The 23,342-nt window shown below is 46.8% G+C and overlaps 1 protein-coding gene across 14 annotated transcripts in view; it reads left to right on the forward strand.

Moving 5' to 3' along the window:
* EXOC6B (exocyst complex component 6B) overlaps window positions 1-23,342 on the forward strand; it is a 222,204-nt gene that overhangs the window by 52,823 nt on the left and 146,039 nt on the right. For 6 of the 14 annotated variants that reach the window (XM_032444054.2, XM_032444056.2, XM_085547574.1 and 3 more), the window contains one exon: window positions 14,707-14,778. The exons of the other annotated variants lie outside the window; for them this stretch is intronic. In XM_032444054.2, coding sequence (XP_032299945.2) covers window positions 14,707-14,778 — 72 coding nt within the window. The remainder of the gene's footprint in view (window positions 1-14,706; window positions 14,779-23,342) is intronic. 14 annotated transcript variants of the gene reach the window in all.

Consider the following 23,342-nt stretch of genomic DNA (forward strand, 5'->3'; position numbering starts at 1 on the left):
AGAAAGCTTCTTCAAGCCTTTAAATTCCTAATTGGAGGCAGGGCTGAGCTGCCATAAGCCCTTGTTTGGGGTGAGCTGGCTGCTGTCCCAACAGCAGTGCAGAAATCGACTTCGAAACGGTTGAAGTTATTGAGAGAGACTTCCTTGTTTTTTCTCTCAAATGAGAGTGCTGCTTTTTGGTTTTGCTTAGCTGATGGGAGGACGGCAACAAACTCTCACCATCACCTCATGTGGCATTGCCCTTCTGAACCTACAGTGGTACAAACCAGAGATGCACATGTAGCCTGGGCTGTTATAGTTTAGGTCTGTTCAGCAGAGGTGAGAGGCGAGCGGATGTACCCAATAGAAGGGTGCAAGGGTGCTCAATGTTGAACCCTGAGCTGCAGGGTTGGGACATCCACTGTCCTGAGAGCTGGGCTGCATTTCTAGCAATGCCACGTGCGATGGGAGACCCTGAGATGGAGGAGGAGGTGGTGGTGTTGAACCAAATTAGCTGTACGAACGCTGCCTGGCCGTTCCAACTCCTTATTTTGGGAGCTGATGTCTGCTTTTAATCATCGCCCTTATTGCATAACTGTAAATGTTTTCCTGTTTTGATGTCTATTAAAATTATAAATTACAGAAAGTGACCTGGCGCAGCCGCCTGCGCGCAGGGTACAAACCTTTCTCCAGTTCTCAGTTACGTAACGATACGTATTTATAGGTAAAATGTTCGGGTCTTTTTGGGCTTCTGTGTTCTCAGTAGGGTTGGCCAAGGAGAAAGGTGGTGGGCTGGGGAACGAGGAGTTTGTCTTTAGGAAGGGAAAGGTCAGGAACAGACTGTGGAAAGGAGGCCAGAACAGAAGAAACCACGATGGAGCAAAATAAAACGAGAGAGCAGGAAGGCTGCCTTGTATTTTTAGGGAAGCTGTTGCCAAACCCCAACGTCTGTATCTCTCTTGGCTACCAACAAAGGCATCTGTGTTATAAATGAAAAACATCTACGCCGTCATTTTATTTGTCTTGGAAGAGCAGTCCAAGGAAGGTTGGTTGCTGTTCCGTGTGTGTTGCACCCTACTGCTTCTGATGACTTTTAGTAGCTCAGGCTTTTACCTCCAGCTTGGAAAGCAACTTTATCTTCTGCTTTCCTGGGAATTTTAACCACGATATTCCTCTTTTTTCCCCTGTCTTTGCACCAATTTCTTCTTGCACCATTTGCCTTTTAAGATTCTCATTGCAGACTTGCAGCGAGATCCCCATTTCTTGGCACCGTGGCTATGACCTGTAACCTCTTTGGAGCAGGGCCAGGCAGCTGTTAATATTTGCTGCAGAAACGTCTGCAGGACTTTGTGCAGAGATGTCATAGCAGGTTTTTCTTTTGCTGCTACCTTTCATTACGTGAGCATCGCCGGAGCAGATGCAGGCTGCCCATGATCCCCCCCCGGCTCTGCAACAGTTTTGAGCTACGTCTGCAGGAGCACAATCTCAGAGCAGGTTTTGTAGAGGATTGCCTCAACTTAGAGGTGCACCAGTTTGGGTTGTGGGCTTGGAAATGGATGTGAAAGAGCAGAGAGTTGACTGAGACCACGAAAGACCGTCATAGATGGGGAACCTACAGCCTGGCACGGTGCTGCAGAAGGAATATCCTGCTGCCCTCCATGCCCAACCTGTAATAACCCAACCTGTAATAAGCACGGCGCTGGAATCTCACCGAGGGAGATTTGTGGCTTGAGCATTTATTGGGAACCCCGTGTGTGGGTGATGACAGCTGCAAGGGATTACGGTGGAGGGACTTGGAAAGCAGCTTTGACAAAGATGTGTGGCCAGAGAAAAGGCCGCCGTGTCCTCCTGCCGCCTCGTTGCTCAGCATTTCTCCTTTCTGCTGTTCCAAAAGGATATAAAAAAAAAAGAAAGCCAAAAAGCTGCTCACTTAATTTCCTTCCTTTGAAGAGCCAAAACCAACAGTGTAGAAGCAGACATATGTCAGGAAAGAAGTCCTTTCAACCCCTTGCCCCCCTCTAGGAAAGACGTGATTGTTGACGTTTTCCTTTGGGGTTCTGCTGCTAACCTAGCTAATCCTAAACAAGAGCATAATTAGCTAATTAACCTCAGGACATGTTATACACATGTGTTGCACCGCTGGGAAATAGAAGGCACTCTCTGCAGAAGCGCTGCTTGCAGGAGGAGCTGCTCTCTGCTCCGTGTTGTGGGCAGGCCTGCAGCAATAAGGTGTCAGGATGCACATGGGAAGCTCTCCACTGAGTGTTCCTAAGTGCTTTATCTGGTGGCTTTTGCTTCTTCTGTCCTCACCTAGTCCTGTGTGTCCCCCCCTTTGCAATGCCACAGCTTCTCCCTAGCAACTATGGCTGCTGCGCGTCCTCCTTTGTTAGCAGTTCATAGAGTCATAGAATGGCCTGGGTTGAAAAGGACCACAATGCTCATCCAGCTCCAACCCCCTGCTGTGTGCAGGGTCACCAACCAGCAGCCCAGGCTGCCCAGAGCCACATCCAGCCTGGCCTTGAATGCCTGCAGGGATGGGGCATCCACCACCTCTATAGGCAACCTGAACCTGTTCCGCCTGTGGGCCATCTTTATGTTGGTGCTGCCACCTGGTTTTGGTTTCAAAACCAAACCTTTTGTGAATTAATGGTTTTAAAGAGTAATATTAAGGCTCTGTTTGAATGGAGAATGTTTTTTGGGATCCCAAAGAAAGGAAAACCTGGTTTGCCTTTCCTCCCAAACAGGTCTAAGTGGGAATGTAGGGCTGTGTTAGCAGCAGTGACTTTGATGGTACTTTGGCCTAATTTTGTGTTGAGTCTCCCAATAAAATTACTTTTATTCAGTCTCACAAATGTGAAACCAAGGGTTAAGCTTGTGCTTAAGTTACAGTTTTACCATGACCAAGGAGGCTTCTCTGGGAGGCCTGATATTTGTAGTGTTTCTTGTAGGGAATGATAGTGTCAATCCTGCAGCATGGAAGGTAGGGTGGTCTTTGAGAACCCTGTTTTTGTCTCTTATCTTTGGTCATAGGGTCATTAAGGTTGGGAAAGATCACCAACCCATCCTACTGGCTGCGTCCCTCAGTGTCACATCCCCACTGTTCCTGACTACTTCTAGGGATGGGGACTTCACCATTCCCTGTGCAGCCCATTCCATTGCCTTTAGATATCCCCTAGAGCTGCCCATCGTGCTACTACCTCCATGTATTGGGACCTCAGAGCAGCTAGCTGCTATTCTGAACGTAAGTCCTGTCTGAAAAGGACTCACCATTGTCCAAAAATCCGAGTGTCTGAATCATGCAGAATAAACTGGAAATGGTTCAGCTGAACAAATAAGGCTTCTATATAAAATGGAGTGCAATAACTTGCAGAGGATTGGAAAAACATGTCAGTTACCAAGAAAAATACTACTGCATCCATATTAATTTTTCATTTTCGGTTAAAAGAGGAATCGTAAGTCACTCTTAAACTCTATTTCAGAACGTTATATTCTTTTTAATGTCCTGATACAGCAAACCACGGCTATTTAGGAAAGTGCTTCAGCATGCTTAAGTCACCTTTAGGGGAAATTAGGCACATGCTTAAAGCTGAGCTCGCTCCGAAGCCTGTTGCAGCTTCCCAGCTCCAGCATCCCAAACTTAGTGAGGTTTGCTGGAAAACAGCTTAGATTTGAATTTAGTTGTAGACAACAGCGAGAACAGGAGAAATATTTCCACGGCGTTCTTAAAATATGGAGGGATATTGTTTTATAGAGAAGCTTTTATTGCATTGTCTGTAGAATGAGAAAGTCCAGAGCAGTGAAATCAGAAGCGAACGGTATTGGTGTAACCTCACCAGCAGTTGGATTGTTATAATTCTTTGTGTCGCTGTGAATGGAATAATATGGAGTGCACGCTGTGTGATTTTAAAAACAAGGTCCCTTGCAGCCTTAAATGATTGTTTGAAATAAAACAAAATAGAGCATCTTTCTTCCATCTTCTTCAATTCGTGCTGCCGGTGGCTCTCCCAAGGAATGCATTGCGTTGCTGCAATGGGGCATTGCAAGCAATGGGGCTCTCATGCTGCCCTTCTTACCCAAGACTGAAGTGTTTGAGTTTCCTTAGACTTATGTGTTCCATGTTTACAGGAGACGTTGGGGCTCTAATTTGTGCTGTCAGAAGGAGTGAAGAGCTCCCATGGAGGAGCTGGGAGCAGCGAGAGCCTCGAGGTCCTTCAGGAAGACTGGAACGTTTAGTGAGCTGCTGGGTAGCTGCAAGGGGAAGGGAAATGCAAGCTTTGCTGTTTGAGGAGGTGCTGAGTGTGGCATAGAGCAGCTGAGCAGTCACACACTTCTTAGGGCTTTGCCTCTTGGTGGGCATCTCACCAACTTGCACACAAGTTGTCTGTACGTTCAGCTGTTTCTCTATGCTGGGTGCCACCAGCCCAGGGAAAGGGCTATGCTGAGGGCTTGGTTGTCTGCATTTGTCTGAGAAGTACCGTTGTCTATTAATCGTTGTCCCGTGGAATGCATGAGCTGAGATCCTGATTCATTATGCCATTATGGGGATGTTTACCAAACCCAAATGTCAGCGTTTTGCTCACTGTTTCCAGTCTGTGCCGCCTCTGGCCATGATGTGACAACAGAGACAGTAGCCTTGATGTGAATGAGCAGCAAAGGTGTTCAGCAGATTTTTGGCTCTCTGCTTCTTTGGAGGCTGCCTGGCTGTCTTTTTTTTTTTTAAGTCAAAAGGTTTGTGGGTTTTGTTTTGCCTTTTTTTAGCTGAGAGTCCATTCCAAGCATTTGTCTAAACTCGGTGTGACATTACTACAGCTAGCAAATGTTCCTGTGTTCCCCTTTGCTCAGGAGTTCAGTATTCAGATGGGATGGATGCATTCTTCTTGCCCTTCACCCAGACAGTGCGTAGGCAGCTGTGCTTCCCTTCATGTGACAGTTGTTGCAGTCGGCTGTGTTCCTGATCCAGAGGCAAAGTGTCCTCTGAAACCTCAAGCATCTCTGCCCTGTGAGCTTAGCTAACATGAATGGGGTGCAAAGATGATCAGGGGCTGCAGCACCTCTCCTGCAAAGGCTGAGGGGGCTGGACTTGTTCGGTCTGGAGAAGGCTGCAGGGTGACCTCATTGCAGCCTTCCAGTACCTAAAATGAGCCTATAAACAAGAGGGGTGTCAACTCTTTACAAGGACAGATAACAAGGGGGAAATGGATTGGAGTTGAAGGAGGGAAGATTTAGGTTGGATGTCAGGGGGAAGTTCTTTACAGAGAGAGTGGCGAGGTGCTGGAACAGCTGCCCAGAGAGGCTGTGGATGCCCCATCCATCCCTGGAGGTGTTCAAGGCCAGGTTGGATGCGGCCTTTGTCAGCCTGGGCTGGTATTAAGTGTGGATGTTGGTGGCCATTCCTAAAGCAGGGAGGCTGGAGCTTCATGATCCTTGAGGTCCCTTCCAACCCAGGCCATTCTGTGAACCTAGGAGAGTCCATAAAAGGTGCACAGAACCAGTAAGGACCTTTAGGATCACTAAATCCAACCCCAGCCTGTCCCCACCGTGCCCCTCAGTGCCACATCTCCATGGTTCTTAAACACCTCCATGGACAATGGCTCCCATCTGTGCATGCTGGGGAAGCTCCCTGCTGACGCTCTGCTCTGTGGTTCTGGAGCCGTAACGCTCTCATGTGAACCAGTTTATGGGACTGCAGAGATGAGAAATCTGCCACCCGACATCTACATCAGCTTGCAATAAACTTTTATTGCTCCTCCTATTTCTCACTTCTGAAGCTGGGAACGAACACAGCTTGATATAAATAATGTTCCTAAAGGAGACTTCCTACTTTTCTATTTATAGATGGCTCTTTCTTCATGCATATGGATAGCAGCTTTGTTTCCTCGTCTTCAACAGCTTCTGTTTGATCTCATGGGTGCTCCTTCTGCATCTTCGAGGAACGTGGTTCAATATTTTATCTCTCCAAGAGTCTGAGCAGGGAGTTGGAAACGATTTTTGGAGTACCTGGGGTTCATTTGTGTAGGATGTTTGGGAACAACCTACATAGCTATTGGTCTGCATGGAGGACCTAGTTTCACCTTTAGGTCTGCATGGAGGACCAGCGCGACCTGGTTTTGTCTTCATAAGATGGTAAAAACCAGAAGGTTTGTGGAAGGCTTAAGAATAATCCTATTTATATCAGAGCCAATTGGGAATGTTGACATTGGACTTTAAGGATTCTGTGTGTGATGCTTTGAGACTTATCTGGGGACTCTTGTCACATTCAGGGCGCTTCATCCCTTTGGTATCCATTGGTATGGCTTGAGGATTAGTTGAGCCTGCAATGCCCCATTGATGTCCTTGGGAAGGTGTGTGAAATGCTTCCCTACCTAATGACTGCTATTATTACCTCCCAGGCATTAAAACTTCCCCACGCATCCCAGTTTTAACTGGTCTGAAGTCTTGTAGCAGGCAGTGGTTGTCTCCCTGTGGTAGGGAAGGTCTCCTGATGGCTGCTGGCTCTGTTCTGGGGTGCCTTTAATACCCGTATCAGCTGCTCTGTAGGGTGGGCTTCCAGAATACATTTGGGAAATGGTTTTTCCTCTACTGAAATAACAACAGCCTGGGAACGCTGAGGGGCTCAGAGCGAGAGACCAGCTCTCCATATTCAACCACCTAGCAAAGTTCTGTGCATTCTTCTCAATCTGATTATTAAATCACCCCAGGTATGGTTAATTCCTTTATTTAAGCTGAAACCTTTTCTGTATCTCAGTGCCGTGGGGAAAAAGTGCTTTCTGTGGACTATGTTTTGACTCCGGTATTAAAGGAAAAGTTCTGCAAATCTCATCATTTGGATGCAATGAAAAAGCTGGATGTGTAACTTCTTCATACCTCTTCAGATAGAAGCAGTGGCAAAAGCTGTTCTTGCTTAGGTCGGAAATGACCCTTGGGCTTTGCTTTCTTCCAGGTTTTATGCTGACTGAACTCCTGCGGGAGGCATTGGGGTTCAAACCCCTTGGGGTTTGGTTTCTCATTAAGGCAGCTCCTTATTGTGGTGGCAGAGTAAGTTACGACATTTCTTCTGCTTGGAAGGAGTAGGTTTACTGTAGTTCAGTCTAAGGAAGGCATGTAATTTCTCTCACTGTCAGTGATGCATGAGTTTGGGTTGGTCTTCAGGCTGCTGAAGAGATGAGATGAAGTTCTGCCTTCATTAATAAAAGCAGTGTTTTGGGGGCTGGAGCTTTGCTGAGAGATACAGTGCTCTTTGGAGGGTGGAAATGTGTCTTTGCATGGTCCCTTGTCAGCTCATTTGCTTTGCTAGCTTCAAGTTTTCCTTCAAGATACAGCGTGTCTCTGAGAAAGGACATAAAAGCTTGAACGGTTTGATCTAAAATTGCAACATTTTGCAGAGCCTAATTAAACAAACTCATGATTATTACGTAAAACCCCATCCCAGGCCTTCAAACAGCTTTTCAAATGCCAGCACCGCTTTAGAGCCGTGCCTAATCGCCCTTTGGACGGAGCAGCGATGGGCGTCGAAAGGCAACGGCTCGGCGAGGGGATCCAGCGACCACAAGTGTTGAAATCTGCAGGGACCACGGGGAGGGCTTTGATCAGAGCACAGCTTGGGACGCGACCAAGAGCACTGAGCTAGCAGCAGCGAAGGAGGGTTTTGGAGAGACTTCAGAGGTTCCTGCAGCAGTGTGGCGGCCTGTAATCTCCGTAGAAGACTGGCTCGTTGTAATTAACAACATAGCAATGTAATCCGCATTGGGACAATCCCTTCCTTCTGCTCCTGAGACCCTCTGGACTCATTCTGTCCTTTACTCAGTGTCGTTTCTTCCAAACTGTTGAGCAAGAGGAGGAAGAAGGCGAGATGCGGCCACTGGGACGTGGAAGGAATTTTGAGCTCTCCAAATAGAAGACATTGACGAACGCCTTGATTTGCCACAATGGATGGTGTGGAAATGGAACTGTAGAACATAGAGGGGGTGAAATGAGACATTACAACTGTCCTGTGCTTGTTGGGGTGCTGATGAAGAAATGGTTTTCTTCTTGGTTTTGAGCTAGGATGTGTGAAGGTGGAGATGCAACCAAGTTGGGGCACCCTGGAAGGAGAGGAGACAAAGTAGGAGGTAGAGGAGCTCCCTGTGCTGAGTGTGCCCTCTAGGATTAGGGGCTGTGAATGCCAGCAATGGGACCAGTCCTGCTGGGTTGCCCTGGGCACAGCGTTGGGTGAATTTTCCCCCGGTGGATCTTTGCATCTGTGTGGCTGCAAGATTCCTTCACGTCCTCATCTGAGAAGTATTTCCATGCCAGCAAACTTTGCTGACTGTTGTTCTGTGCCCAGTGGTTCCAGAGATGCAATCAGTGCGTTATCCACGTGAGCTTCCTTTACTGCTGCAGAGATGTACATTTAATTAATACTGAAGCAATTATCTTAACATTGAAGTGAGTCAAATTTGGAACAGTGTTGTTTTCCCAGTTACTGTGTGACAGACAGATGGTGATGCAGACTGTTCCTGAGGTCTTGGCTTGCCACACCTGGAGCTGTTGGCTGACAGTCAGTATGTTTTTCCCATTTGGAGGGCTGGATTTCAGTGTTCTGGGAATTAGGCCCACAGGGATGTCCAGTGGATGTTTCAGTTTGAGTAGAAGAGGGGTTTTTTTTGTTCCTACTAGGAAATATTTCTTACCGTTGCCAAATACCAGCATGCACATAAAAGTATATGTGCTATGGGGTCAGTCTGACAATAGATAGAAGAGGAGGATTTCCAGAATCTAATGGAGATGGTTGTGATTTGGTAAAACGTGCTGTGTTGGTGACCGTGTCACTGTCCTCAACAAATTGCTGCTTCTTTTGGTCTCCTCACACCATGCCCAAACTGTGTGCTCTGTAAAATCATGGAGAGGTTGGGTTGGAAGGGATCAAAAAGCCCATTCATCCCCACACATTGATATGGGCCAGTTCTACCCCAGCAACTCAGGCTGCTCAGGGCCCCATCCGTGGCCATGGATGCTCCATCCCTGTAGGTGCTCAGAACTTATTTGGCCAGGTAGATGTAGTGCTCCTGAGGCTCTATGTTGGCCAAAACCAGAAGTAATGAGCTGCAAATGGGGAATGAGGTCTTGTCCTGCCAACATCCCTTGTTCTGTGTGTACATTGCAGCTCACACGTGAAGCTTTATTTCTGGGTTGGCTTGTTGACTCTTGGTGAGGGATGGCTTGTGTGGACTTAATGCTGCGGTGTTGCATCTTTGATGGCAGATGTTGTTGGAGCAAATCCATGGAGGTTGTTGTAAATGGAAAAGCCAAAGGAAACTCATCCAGCACCAGGGTTAGCTCAAGGGTGATGAACGTTAGCACAGTGCAGAGCCAGAGTTAGCTGTGGTGGTTGGTGAATGTTGGATATCCTGCCTGTGGCAGGGGGGTTGGAGATTCATGATCCTTGAGGTCCCTTCCAACCCGAGTCATTCTGTGTTTCTGTGTGATGTGAAGTCTTCTGGGTGGAGAGATGGGGATAAAACTACATTATTCTTTCAGAACAACCAGGAGAATCCAGACAGCGGAGATCTATGGGTCAGTGCTGGTGGTCGTGAGGGACCTTGGTTCAGGGCTACATCAAAAGGAGCTGAGCAGGACTGGATGCACTTCTTCAGCTCCAGTGGTTCACCTCCATAGGCCAGTCAGTAGCATGGGTGAATCCTCATGCCTGTACTGGTCTCTGATTTATTATAAGTGTAATGCTGATGGTTATGGAGGAGCTGCAAAACCCCTCTGCCACCCACCTGGGAGCTCCAAGACAGCTGCCTGCTGGTGGCGACCCATTGCTGTTTGTTCCTTGTGGGGCAAATATAAAAACAATGGAAAATACCCAATTTTCAGCTTGTGAAACAAGAACAAAGCACAGTATTGTATTTTGACTTGTTCTTCTTTTGTCTTCCTCCTCCTTTCCTCTTTCCCTGAAGTCGGATTTTAATGTGGGACTTCAACAAGAGTCAGGATTGAGGTATTAAGGAGGTAACCTTGCATAATCCAAAGTGTTTCTTCATTTGTTAGAATAACCCCCAGTTTCAGATGGACCCCCCTTCTGCAGTGTGTGAAGGTTTGGAATAACCCATCACAGCCACTTACGGAGTTTCTTATGGCTGTAAGCACCTGGTCACGACGTCAGATGCTTTCTTGGCTATTATCAAATACTTCTCTTTCCATTTGTGTTCCTTTGAATGGTTGGATGACTACAAAATGGAACCTGCTTTAGCACCTGGAGACCATAATCTGAGTGAAAGTCCTAAAAGCTGCAAAGTCTGGCTCAGGCTGGAAAATTTCTTCTTTTGAACAGTGATAATGCATTGACACAACTGCCCAGGGAGTGATGGAGTCACCATCTCTGGAGGTGTTCAAGGTGGTCAGTGGGCACGGCAGGGATGAGTTGGGCTTTGGGATCCCAGAGGTCTTTTCTAACCTTAAGCATTATGTGATATAACTTGTGCACGACCACTGGGATCCTTGTCTAAGTTGCGTGTGAATTAATGCATCAGTGAATTACCTCTGTGATATGCAGAATCATACAATCACAGAGTGGTTGGGTCAGAAGGGACCTTACAACCCCCCCCCCAACCCCTGCTGTGGGCTGGTTGCTCCCCACCAGCTCTGGCTGCTCAGGGCCCCATCCAACCTGACCTTGAGCACCTCCAGTAATGGGGTACCCATAGGTGTCAGTTGACCATTCCTTGACCAGAATGATGGGAGGCACATGGAGGTGCCCTCTTTTCATTGACGTTCCAACATCTTGGCAATGGAGCTAAAATGAAAACACATTTGTTCTGCAATACTGTTCAACATCCCAGAGACCTGAAGGGGCTCAGATGGCCTCGATGTTAGGGTGGGCCTCATTTTTGTGGTATTTCATTTCATTTCTGCACAATAAGTCACTTTTCAGCCCTTGGACTGCATGGTGCTGGTTTCCAGGGTCAGTTTTTGTGCTCAGTGGGTTTGTTGCAGAGATGAAAGAACCCCTTGCAGAGAGGTAAGCTCACTCCAGAGAGCCCTGTGCTTAATATTTGCTTTCTAGTGCTGTTACCAAAGGTTATATTTATTGGCTGTGAGGCTGAAGCTACTGATGTCAGTGTAGCCCAGTGAGCAGGGAATGAGGATAATTACCAGGAAACTATTATGTGGCCTTGAGCAAAACTGCTTGCCCGTCTTGGCTGCTCGTGCTGCTGATCTCACAAGGAGACCTCATTCCTCACCGTGTCTGAAAGGGGGAAATTGCAGATTAAGTGTTTTCCCATGTGGAGCTGAGCAGTGTGTGTCAGAGGGAATGCTGGAGCTGCACGTGGCTCAGTCTGTCTCTCCCCCCCCTCCGCCTGCTCTGCTTCCCCCTGTGCTGTTTTCCAGGTGTGTTGAGGATGCTTTCAACCTCACCTTGCTCCATCTATGGTGGTGCAATGCACAACGTGGAATTCCACGTGGGGCAATGAGGAGGTGATGGGTTGGGGTCCTGGGGACCTGTGAGCCCCAGTAGCAAGCAGTGAGCTTGGCAGAGTTCTTCAAGGCATTGAATGAGGCATTGGGGTCAATTGCTGGTGCTTAGTGCTTCCAGAAGAGCCCAAAGAGTTAAAGAAAACCTAAAACCAACAAACAGAAAGAAACAAAGACTGATCTGTCTATGGAGTCTGTTTTAGGTGAACGTGAGTTCTTTTAAAGAGAAAAGTTCTCGATGTATTGGCTTCCTTTCCTTGATGTCTGCAGCTGCACATCTTACCTTGTAGGTTCTTCTCACCTTGTATGACTTCATTTTTAGCCGTGGTCGCCAGACTGTTTCATAGTCTATTTGCATGCTGTCATCTCTTCTTGCTGTTCTTTCACAACATTTAGGAGGATTTCTGTCTCATTTACTGCAATGAAGAGTTGTTGAGGTGCAATGAGAGCCTTGAGGCCTCAGTGCAAGATTCAGCTTTCTTCTAGGACAGCCCTGAAAAATAGCAGCACTGCTCCCATCCCAACACCCAGATCCCTTCGACTGAAGCATCATCCTCCACTGCCATGATTAGAAATTATGGTTTGCTTCATTTCCAGGCATCTCTCAACCAATATGAGAGTGCTTAACTTGGTCTAACAGGTTTTCTTCTTCCTTTTTTCCTTACTTCCTTTTTCATGGTAGGTGTGAGCTTGTAGGATTGCTTCCACTTGCTACTAAAAAAGTGGTCAAAAAATAACCCCCTTGCCATCTTAGGAGGAGTAATATGTGAAAATATAGAAATAAAACTCTATGATAACTTTGAAGGCTGTTCAGGACACAGGGTTCGTTTGTTTGAAGATGTGGAGACATTGAATTGGAAACCTCAGTAAAAGCCAATTGGAACAGATGGTTTATTAGAAATGTTGACTGAATGTGAGCTCTGGGTCAGGTCAGTGGTGGTGGTTGCTGAAATTCATGCAGTGGGTTGGGGGAGAATGGGGCTGGGGTGGAGGCATGGCTTGTGGGGGTTTATAGAGCAAGTGGCCTGACGCTGCTCCTGGTTTTGTTGCACAGAGATGGCACAGCTTGAACCTTCTTTGGGATTAGGAAACAGGATTTACAGTAAGATGCTCAAGGAACTTAATATCTTTAATTTGTCAGAGGAAGGGATTGGAACTTCTCTGTTAGAAAAGATGAATAGGATCTACTGATTTAGTCCAGGCAACCAAAGGCCTGATGAGGTGCGGAGGTGAAGGACATAGTTGGACAAATGCATCGGAGTGGAGCTATCATAGAATCATAGAATGGCTGAGGTTGGAAGGGACCTCAAGGATCATGAAGCTCCAACTCCCCTGCTGCCTGCAGGGCCACCAGCCTCCACATTGAATACCAGCCCAGGCTGCCTGGGTCCCCATCCAACCTGGCCTTCAACACCTCCAGGGATGGACAGGGCACCCACAGCCTCTCTGGGCAGCTGTTCCAGCACCTCACCAGTCTCATAGTAAAGAACTTCCCCCTGACATCCAACTTAAATCTTCTCTCCTTCAACTCCAAACCATTTCCCCTTGTCCTGCTGTTATCTACCCTTTCCAAGAGTTGACTCCCCTCCTGTATATAGGCTCCCTTTAGGTCCTGGCAGGCTGCAATGAGGTCACCCCACAGCCTTCTCTTCTCCAGACTGAACAAGCCCAGCTCCCTCAGCCTGTCTTTGTAGGGGAGGTGCTGCATCCCTCTGATCATCTTTGTGAGGTAGTGAGCTTCTGGAACCATCAGGCTTTGTGGTGGACGTTGCATCATCCTGGGGAAACCTGGAACATCACAGTGACTTCTGAAAGCTCTCAGCTCCAGTTCAACCACAACTGCTGACCTTGAAGTAGGCACTAATTAGCAGACGACTCCTTGTCTGTGTTTTTCAAGGTGTCGGACTATGGGATTGCTGGGATATCGGTAGGAATAATAGATTCATGCCTTGTGTTTTCCTTCTTGTGGCAAAGACCAAATTAAATAAAAAAAAAAAAAAAGGAAGAGTTTAAAGGAAAAATAAGTTGAGCTCAGCTCGAGGAGCCAAGGACTTTGGTGTTCTGATCTCACTCCGATAATGCTCGCTGTGTGGCCGGGGCAGGTTATTAATCCTTGCCTGGCTGTACCTCTTTGTCCCATCCAGATAACTTCACTCATCTAATGGGCTGACCTGGTTTTAACACGCTGTTAACGCAAGCATGTAGTAATTACAAGCTTTTAACTGCTATTTTGTTTATGACAAAGGAGAATGTTTGTATTTAGAAGAGGTGCCCAGTTTCCAGACCTACCTAGCTTAACTCCTGGAAGATGTTTTGACTCTTGAGAAGAGGATTTTTCTTGACTTGAGGCCACCGCTGTGGTACTCGGTCCCGCCAAGTTCAATGTTCTGCTGGATGGAATAAAACGTGTTTATGGATTTTGATGAAACTTTGGAAATTCTTGGATTGTTGAACTCGCTGTGTTACGGGAAAATGAATCAGGTTCTGACTCATGGACGAGGACTGACCTTGGGGCAGCGGGGAGCAGTTCGGGTTACTGGGAAAGTGTTTCTTTGCCTGGGACGTATAGTTCTTCCTGTTGAGATGTTACCGTTGTTTGATATCCAGTGGTATAAGAAAGGTTAAGAGTTGATCTCGGTGCCCTTCTCCTTCTTACTGCATACATACAATTTGTTTTACCAGCCTCTAGGCTTCATTGTTGGCTGCTTGTTGAGTCTGCAGTGAGCTTTAAGGACATCAATTTCAATTCTCATTTGAAAGAAACTTTTCATACAGATTGCATTTTATATTTAAGTGTTCAGGAAATCTGAAAGGTTGACCAAAAAAAACCCAGGCAGTGCCCAGTGGGTGCTGGTCCTCTCCAAGTACGTTTGTTTCAAGGCAGAGAAACAAGCCAAGGTGTAATGCTGTTAGTTTTCCCTTCCCGTTGTGCTGTGCTCTCCTCTCGGTGACTTTGCAGAGCACAAGGCTACATATTCCTCAGCTATTGCTGTTCTTTAGGGATATTTCACCTTTCTTTACTCTCCCATATCCGACATCTCTCCTGAGTATGTCCTCCTGTTTAATCCTTTGAGGTTTGTTGCCTGAAGATGCCATTTCCCTCTCATGTTCATAGCCTTGAGTTGTGTGAATGCTTTGATTTGGTGCCCCTGGATGGTTTCGGTGCCTCTTCCACTCTTCAGGGCTTTTGGTTTCCTGTCTGCTCGCTCTGACTTCTGTGCTTTGTTGTTGTTTCCTCCCTTTTAATGTTTGTTCCCTTCATTTCCTAAGGATTGCAGATACAATCAGTGGAAAATAATTGCCAGGATATTCTTCAATCTTCTGCTCTCTCCAAATATTAAGGTACTTTGTACTTGATACGTCTGTCCTTTCAATAACTCTTTGATAATAACATGTAACCTAATTTCTAGCCTTCCTCGGGCTGTCTTTGAAATACTGACTTGGATTCTGTGGCACTAACCTACAAATGGGAATCCATTGGCTCAGCACTTACAGCCTGCTAACCAGTGCTGCGGTAGAAGAAATCAATCAAGTTTCCTCAATGGAAAAACTCCAGACTTTCCAATCTGGTCATCTGCTATAACATGAGGCTTGACCAGTTCTTCCCTACTTGAATTCGGGCACTAGAACCAAACTTGGTCTGTTGGTAGAAGTTACGGCAGCATTTTCAGTACTGTAGGCATTTGAGTCTGGGCTGGATAGGGCCCAGGGCAACCTGATGGTGGCTGGCATCCTTACCCATGGCAGGAGGATTGGAGCATTCCAACCTAAGCCATTCTATGACACTAAATTCCAACTGACTTGTTGATTTCTTCATGTGTCTCTTGCTTCCCTTATCACTTAACTATGCATCTTAACACCAGATTCTTGTCTGCTGGCTTCAATCTTTTTTTTCTGCTTATTCCATTTGTCACATTGTTGTGTTTATAGCTTTCCTGACTTCCGTCCGACCAGGTTGCCTTTTAACTAGCACGGCCGCCTTTTTCCACTGTGGCTTTTTGAGCATCCACTTAAAATGTTCTTGAACAATTTTCAATTAGTCTTCATGTTGTTCTGATTACGTTCTTTTTTTCCCAACTGATTCGGCTGGTAATTGTTTACAGCCCTTTTAAAAAGTGTACATATGTCTGTATATACATGTGTATGTGTGTACAGTTGGTGGGGCTCATGTTTTATTCCTAATTTGGTGTCTTTTTGGTTACTTATGAATGTGTGCATGGTGACACAGTGAGGCTGTGGATGCTCTGTCCCTGGAGGTGCTCAAGGCTGGGTTGGATGGAGCCCTGGGCAGCCTGGTCTGGTATTATATGTAGAGAGGTTGGTGGCCCTGCTTCTGGCAGAGGGGTTGGAGCTTGATGATCCTTGAGGTCCCTTCCAACCCCAGCCATTCTGTGATTCTATGATGCTCTGCTGGGGTAGAATCTGTCGTGATGGGGAGAGTGGTACAGAGGACCATGTCCAATAGTAACCCATGGCAGAAAGTCAAGTGGGGCTCCCAAGAGCCTCTTCCAGCAGCACAGCCTGGGGTTGACATCCCACACCGAGTGTCTTTCTGGAACCTTCATGGTGGGTAACTCTTGGTTTGGATGAAGCACTCAGCATGGGATGTGCTGAGAAGCTCTGATGGGAGGGACGTCCCATGTTACCCCTCCAGTGACCTTCTTGAGTTGGATTGGAACGATCAGCGCCGCAAATGTAAATGATCAGCAGTCGGGTTCCAGCTGCAGCTGGTTAATTACCCGTTCACACAATGTGTTGTGAGGGGTCATCTGTTTCCAGTTTCATCGTAAACAGAAGTAAATGTTGAGAACATATTTTTCTACATCCAGTTTCACTTGTTGTGGATACTTGAAATAGTTTGCAACCCACATCTTTTGGGTTTCGAGGAGGGCTTTTGGCCAGAGAGCCTCGCGACCATTGGAGATTTTTTGTTGAGAAGTGCCCTGGAGGTTGCATTGTAGGGACTTTCCTTATGCAAAACATAAAAGTGCTTTTTTTTTTCTTTTTTTTTTTTTCAAATGGTAACCATATTTTTCATTAAGATCAGTTGGAGTCTCAATAAACAATCGACTCCGAGAATTTTCCAAACCTTTGCTGCGAAGCTGTTTCTATTTTTAATGAGTTTTTTCAAAATGGGTTTTGTCTTCAAATCTCAGCTCGGCTCTCGATTTAAAGAAGTGATCTGGTAAATGAGAAGAAAGGCACGAGCATATAGCTCTTAATTACGACATAATTAGAACCTACTGGAGATTGCCGTGTTAGAGTGCTTCTGGAGGGCTGAGCAAGGAATCCTTATCACTGAAGCTTCTTTTTGTTGCCAGCTCTCCTCAAATCCCTCTCAAGAGTGTTTGTACATTTGTTTTGTATGAGTTGAGAGCTGTGTGTGTTGCAGAGATACCAGAAACTCATTTAATAGCTGTGAGGCACCAAAATGCCTGATTGCTGGACATCAAGGCACAGTTTCAGCCTTGCAACAGCCATAGTATGGCCATTTGGGTCCTTTTTCAGCGCCTACTTGCTACTTGGTGCAAGATTTATTTGCTGTTTTGATAGAAAGAATGGTCTCACATTGCAACAAGTTGGATATTGGGAAGCATTTGTTATCAGAAAGAGTGATCAGGCCCTGGAATGGGCCACTAAGTTGGGGTTGCCATCCCTGGGGCTGTTTCAGAACCATGGAGATGTGGCACTGAGGGACGTGGTCAAGTAAGTGTGGTGGGATGGGTTGCGGTTGGGCTTGGGGGTCTGAGAGGTCATGTCCAACCTCAATGGTGTAGTGCAGTAGTGACTTACGATAGTAGGATTGAAGGCTGTGCTGTGAGGTTCACCCTGTGATGGTGTTAGCAGTCCCATTCCACTGCCCTGCGCTGACCGTGGGGCTGAGTGTTGGTTTGCCAGGTTTATTGCTGCAGCAGGGCCAACATTTGGGGTCTCTTGCAGCTGCTCGTACCTCTTAGCAGTTTATTTTCTCAGAACACAAAAGTGCTTTTGCTGCTTTGCTTAACAGGAGCGAGTAACCATAAAACCTTCGTGGCAGCTGTGAAGCTGACTGTTCCTCTTCCCTTTGCAGACAGATGCTGAGTTCAACTGAAGCCAGAGTGCCTTTAATAGGGTGTTTGCAGTTGGGAAAAGAGGGTATTTTGGTCATGCTAAGGAGCTCTGCTTACTTTGGATTAAGAAACTTACTGTATGATGCTTCTCTAACTTACTGCATTGCTATGACGTTGGTCCCTTCCAGATGACAATAACGTAAATATACCCTATCATATCTGTATTTTTCTTACTCCTAGGAACAGGCCGTCCTGAATAACCAGGCTGTGTTTAGTGCTCGTAAGGGCTGAACTTGGAGCAGACATCAGCAATAGCTCATCGTTCCCCCCTGTGTCTGACATCATTCTTCTCCCAGCCTCTTTCTGCTGGTCTCCTGGGGCTCCTGGGCACTCAGCTGTGGTGCTGAGCAGATGCAGTGTCTGCAGAGAAGGATGTGAAATTTCTGTTTGATGTCAACGTGTTTTCATGTTTCTTGAGGGACGTGGATGGCAAAACTCCTTGCTCAGAGCCCTCAGCTGGATGCAGTGTGTCACATATAGGTCTTTGCTCAAGGGTAAATGCCTGTAATTATTAATATCTATTACCCTGTAAGTGGGTGATGGTCCACTGTGATCAGTTTTAGCTTTCTGGTGAGGACCAGGCTCTCTTTGTGATAGGAAAGTTTGGGGATCTTCCCCAATATGCTGTGCTTAACATCCCCTATCTCCTACCACTCATCCTTGCTGGTGGCTGGGAGGTCTGTAGGAATTCCTGTGGTCTTCCTGGAGTCTTCTTACCCCTTGGGTGAAGTACAGGGTCTGAACTACTGAAGTATTACTGGCACCCATTGCTTTAGCCAGGCAATAGCCTCTGGCAATAGATGCATGAAAGGAGTTTTGCATCTGTGCTCTGTGCTGGGAGGACAATTGCTTTTCTTTGCAGCTCCTGCTGGGCAGTGTTATCTTCCCTGGCCCTGTAAGTCGTGGGCGCTGCAGATTTCCAGCAGACCTCCCACAGGCTGACTGCTGTGTCAGAGCCACCGAAATGCCCTTCTTGGTGGCTCGTTCAGAAGATGAATGGTGTTCTGCAGTTTGTGAGCAAGTTTGGTGAGTTCTCAGGCTCTGCCTTAACTTCTTTCCCTTTTCAGCCTATGTTCCCTTTATTGTTTTTTCTCTGAAGCCTTTACACTGGGCAGGCCTGACAAAATTAGGAATTAAATCTCTGCCGAAAGCCCTAGAGAAGAACAGAGATCTGTGTTGCTTAAAGGCCTTGGGAGGAACCTGAGTTGGCTTCTCTGACAAGATTGGGATCTCTTTCACCACATCTTCATGTCTCATTGCTGAATTCTTAATCATGTCTTGCTGAGGAGACTAAGCAATCTTCTGAGACCATCCTGATGCTCTATAACCATTTCACATTTTTGTTGTTGACTTCTGTAGAGGATAAGCATCCATCAAGAGAACTAGAGCTTGTCAGTGTTTCATGAGGAAGGGCAGTAGCATTGTTAAAGCCCAATAGGAACCCTTTGGTACTGAGAGCCTTCAGGGATACATGCAGATTTACACTCCCTTCTAAGGCAGACATAGCCCAGAAGTCCCTTTTTAAATCTGAGGATGCAAAGATTGTTTTATCTTTGGTAACTTTTTCCAGAAGACCTGCAGAGCTGGTACATGAGTCAGAGCTTCTCTGGGTCTGGGGTTACCATTGCAGCCAGTTGTTTTTGTGACTTTGTGCTAGAGCAGCAGAGCTGAGCTTGAAAGATGTGGGTCCTAGGACTCTTAGTTAGTAGGGTTGGACACTGTGAATGGCTGTTGTCACCTTTGCTGGAGGAGGGAGGAATGAAAAGAGTTCTTTATGTTGCTATAGAGAAGCAGATTGGTCCCAGATATGGTGGCTTCAGGATTGTGGGAAAGTAGGCTTTGTTTATGGCAGCAAATTGAGAGTTGCTTCATCGGCCATCCCATGAAAGGTTGGCTTGGGGCATGGGAATGGCTTTGGTCATGGACCAGATATACCGACCCCCCACGGCGTTCCTCCTGCTTCAGGATCTGTTCCTAATCCAGATCCATGCAACTTGTTTACCAAAGTCACTCACAGCTCGGGTTCAGCAGAGGATGCTGCCCTGTAGAGTCCACATTTGTGGAACTTGTTTCCCTACTTTACCCACACTTGGGCAAATACCAGTATGGAAATTTCCTTGTACTCAGACCATGTTGACCCTCTTTCCCTCATAAATTGCTACTTTTTCAAAGAGCCACAACACCGTTTCTCCAGAAGAGGGTATTCCAGTCACTACTGGTGTATTACATTGGCCATCTTCATGCTGGGATTTGCAGCTGGGGTAACTGAATGATGCTCAGCTCTTCCCTCTGAATGAGCCTACTGGAGTGATAGGGAGCATGGATAGATCCCCATGGTAAACTGCTCCTTTATGTAGCTCTGCTCAGGGCTTTTCTAGACTCTTTTCAGCTTTCAGTTCCCTCGTCGCGCTCAGACATTGCCTCATTTCCTCAGCTCAGCACCTCGGTCCCTCCCACTGGATGGAGACGCTTCTCCTTCCTCTCCTTGGAGAACACAGAGCTTGTTCAGGTGGTCTGCTTGTCTTCCTGAACTACAGCTACCACTCATGGTTGAGTTTTCTTCTTGTTTTTCTTCTTTTTTTCCCCCTCTTTCCTACACACTATCCATTGATGTGTGATGTGTGGGTTCGCATAGACCACTCAGAATTTCCATTAGTTTGCCACACAACTTTCTTCCTTTGCCCCTGGCATCGTCCCCGCTCAGCTCAATGCACACTAAATGGGGCTGCAGCCTCTCCTCTTGGGGAGGGTTTATTGATAACTTCCCACAGTAGCACTTCATAAGCACAAGGACTCTCGCTTTCCTTCTGTTTCGAATTTAGCAAGCTGGAATAGAACTTTCTCTCCCCAATTAGGAGCATGGCCAGCTCCATCTCGCAGCTCTCTGTTTGCGGGGGTTTATGGACAACCTTCCCATAGTCATGGGCTGGTTTTGGGTCACCAACCCTACCCAACAGGCACCAGGCGTGAGAAAGAAGGGGACAGGCTCTTTAGAAAATCTGTTGTGGTATTGCAAGGGGGAAGTGGTTTCAGACTGGAAGAGAGGAGGTTTAGCCAGGATACGTGGACAGAGTTCTTGATGCTAAGCGTGCTGAGGCACTGGCACAAGTTGCCCTGAGAGGTGGTGGGTGCCCCATGGAGACACCAAGGTCAGGCTGGACAGGGCTCTGAGCACATGATGGAGCTGTGGGTGTCCCTGTGATAGTTATTGAGTTAATTGCGTGGACTTGTTGATCACGTCTGTATTGAGGGCATCCTCTGTGAGGCAGGCTGTGAATTCTGACTCTGCTTTGTGGGATCCTGGCATGGGAAACCCTTTCCCAAAGCAAGTTTGGGTGATTGCCTTCAACCCCAACAATAATCATGGGGAAGAACTTTCTTTGAAGTGCTTTAGGTAAAAGTTTCTTTGTTGTAGTTCTGAGAAAGCTCTTCTCTTTCTGACATCAGTCTGTCTCTGGGGTCTATACAGTGGGTTCCTGCAACCAAACATGCTGTTCTTGGGAAGGGTAAAACCTCAACAGCACAGCTTGAAGGTTTTATTATCTCACACATAATTGTAATAACAGGGTGTAAAGGAAAATCCTGTGTTGTTGAATGTCATTTTTGGCTATAGAAAAGATGCATTATCCTGAATGTGAGCAGACAGGCTTAGTTCTTTTCTTCCTCCCCTTCATCCCCATACGCTGAAGAAATGTTTGCATTTTTCCAGTCTTTTTTTAATGTAGGTAAATACCTGAAAAAAATCTGATTTATTGGAGGCCGTGGATGCTTTTCTTCCCTATTTCATTATGGAGGCGGTGGAGTCACTGTCCCTGGAGGTGTTCAATAAACGTGGAGATGTGGCTGTTAGGGACATGGTTGAGTTGGCAGTGGTGGGGATGGGTTGGTGGTTGGACTAGATGATCTTGGAGGTCTTTTCCAACCACGATGATTCTGTGATGATGTTTTACCCTGAATTGTGAATTCCTTGCTTTGCTGGTAAGGAACGCTCACAAGTAGGAATGGTTTGAATCTGAACTGGGGAAGATCAAACCTACCATTTCCAGCCTGGATCCTGTGAATGACCGCTTGGTTTTTTGAGCCCTGCAACATGAGGAAGTGTTTGAAGCCTCCTGCAGAATAGCATAAATTATTTCCTTTGCCTTTCCTCGCCCTCCTGAAGATTAAATGAACCATCTTCTACTGTTCCCTTTCTTTCCTCCCTAGAAACAAGATGAGAACCCAGCCTGCTTTACAAGGTGGACGTGGAAAGTTTCTATTCCGTGTAAATAAGTATACTTGAAGGGCTGCCCAAGGTCCGTGTTTCAGCCTAAGGACAAAAGCATCAGCCAGGCTTTCGAGGCGTATTTCTGCAGCGTGATGCTAACTTTTATTGCGTGTTTTTAAAGCATGGCTGGAAAAAGGAAAGGAATCAGACGTTTTACTAGCTGCACACGGAGTTGGCTCAGGGCTGAGCAGGACCTCAATTAGTGGAGCGACGAGTGAAGTCAGTGTCTGCCTCCTCTGGGACTTGGACTGAGCCTGAGTCTTTCACTTAATCATTTATAACTAATTGCAGTAGTTCTGCAAAGTCGAGGCAAATCTTTGGAGCGTGCTTCTACCGAGCAAGAAATGAGGAGCACGTTTTTGCTTTTCAGAGTCTCCCAGAGCAAAGCAGGCTGTGCTGCTTCGTTGGTGTCAGACATGTCAGCCTGCTTTGAAAAGCAAGGCGTGCTGTCAGCTCTTTGCAGAATCACAGGGATGTGAATGGACTTGAAGAGATCATTGAGTCCAACCCCCCTATAAAGCAGTACCCTATAATAGGTCACTGAAGTCAGTGTTCAGCTGGGTCTTGAATATCTCCATAGACAGAGTCTCCAGCACCTCTCTGGGCAACCTATTCCAGTGCTCCATCGCCTGGATCATATAGAAATTCTTCTGCATGCTAGTACAGAACTTCCTGTGTTCAATTTTAGGGCATTGCTCCTTGTCCTATTGCTGTGCACCATAGAGAAGAGCCTGGCCTCATCCTTTTGCCTCCCATCCTTTAAATACTTATAAATATGTATTAGATTCCCTCTCAGTCTTCTCCTCCCTAGGCGGAACAGATCCAGGTAACTCAGCCCTTCCTCATACAGGAGATGCTCCAGGCCCTGCATCATCTTGTTGTCCCTCTGCTGGACTCCTTATAGGAGATCCCTGTCCTTTTGGAACTGGGTAGCCCAGAACTGGGCACAGTATCTAAATGTGGCCTCACCAGGGCAGGGCAGAGGGGGAGGATTGCCTCCCTTGTCCTTCTGGCCACTCTCTTTGTAGTGCACCCCAGAATCCCATTGGCCTTTTTGGCCATCAGGGCACACTGCAAGATCATGTCCAGCCTGTTGTCCAACAGGACCCCCAGGTCCTTCTCTATAGAGCTCCTCTCCAGCAGCTCATCCCCCAACCTTTGCTTGGGGTTATCCCTCCCCAGATGCAAGATTCTACTTTTGCTCTTGTTTCTTTGGGTTGGTGGATGATGATGGTGCATCATGCAGTGACAACTAGATCGCACTACAGTTCTGCAAATGCACAGAATCTGTAGCATAGCTCATAAAGCAGGTCAAGGTTGAAGGGAGGAGGTTTGTGCAGATGGTGGAGGTTTGTGATGTGCTTCTGCAGGCCCAGATGCCCATCATGGGAACGAGACGTTCTGTGGCCTGAGCCTCCAATCCAGTAATGGCTCTGGCCTTGACATGACCTGCCAGGCTCAGAAGGAAATTCTATTTAATATTTCTGTTTCTATTGAAGTATCTCCAAAGTGTTTTAAGAACAACAGCA

This window comes from Coturnix japonica, chromosome 4, assembly GCF_054131305.1.
Source record: "Coturnix japonica strain WE chromosome 4, WE-NBRP24, whole genome shotgun sequence".
Taxonomy (NCBI): Eukaryota; Metazoa; Chordata; class Aves; order Galliformes; family Phasianidae; genus Coturnix; species Coturnix japonica.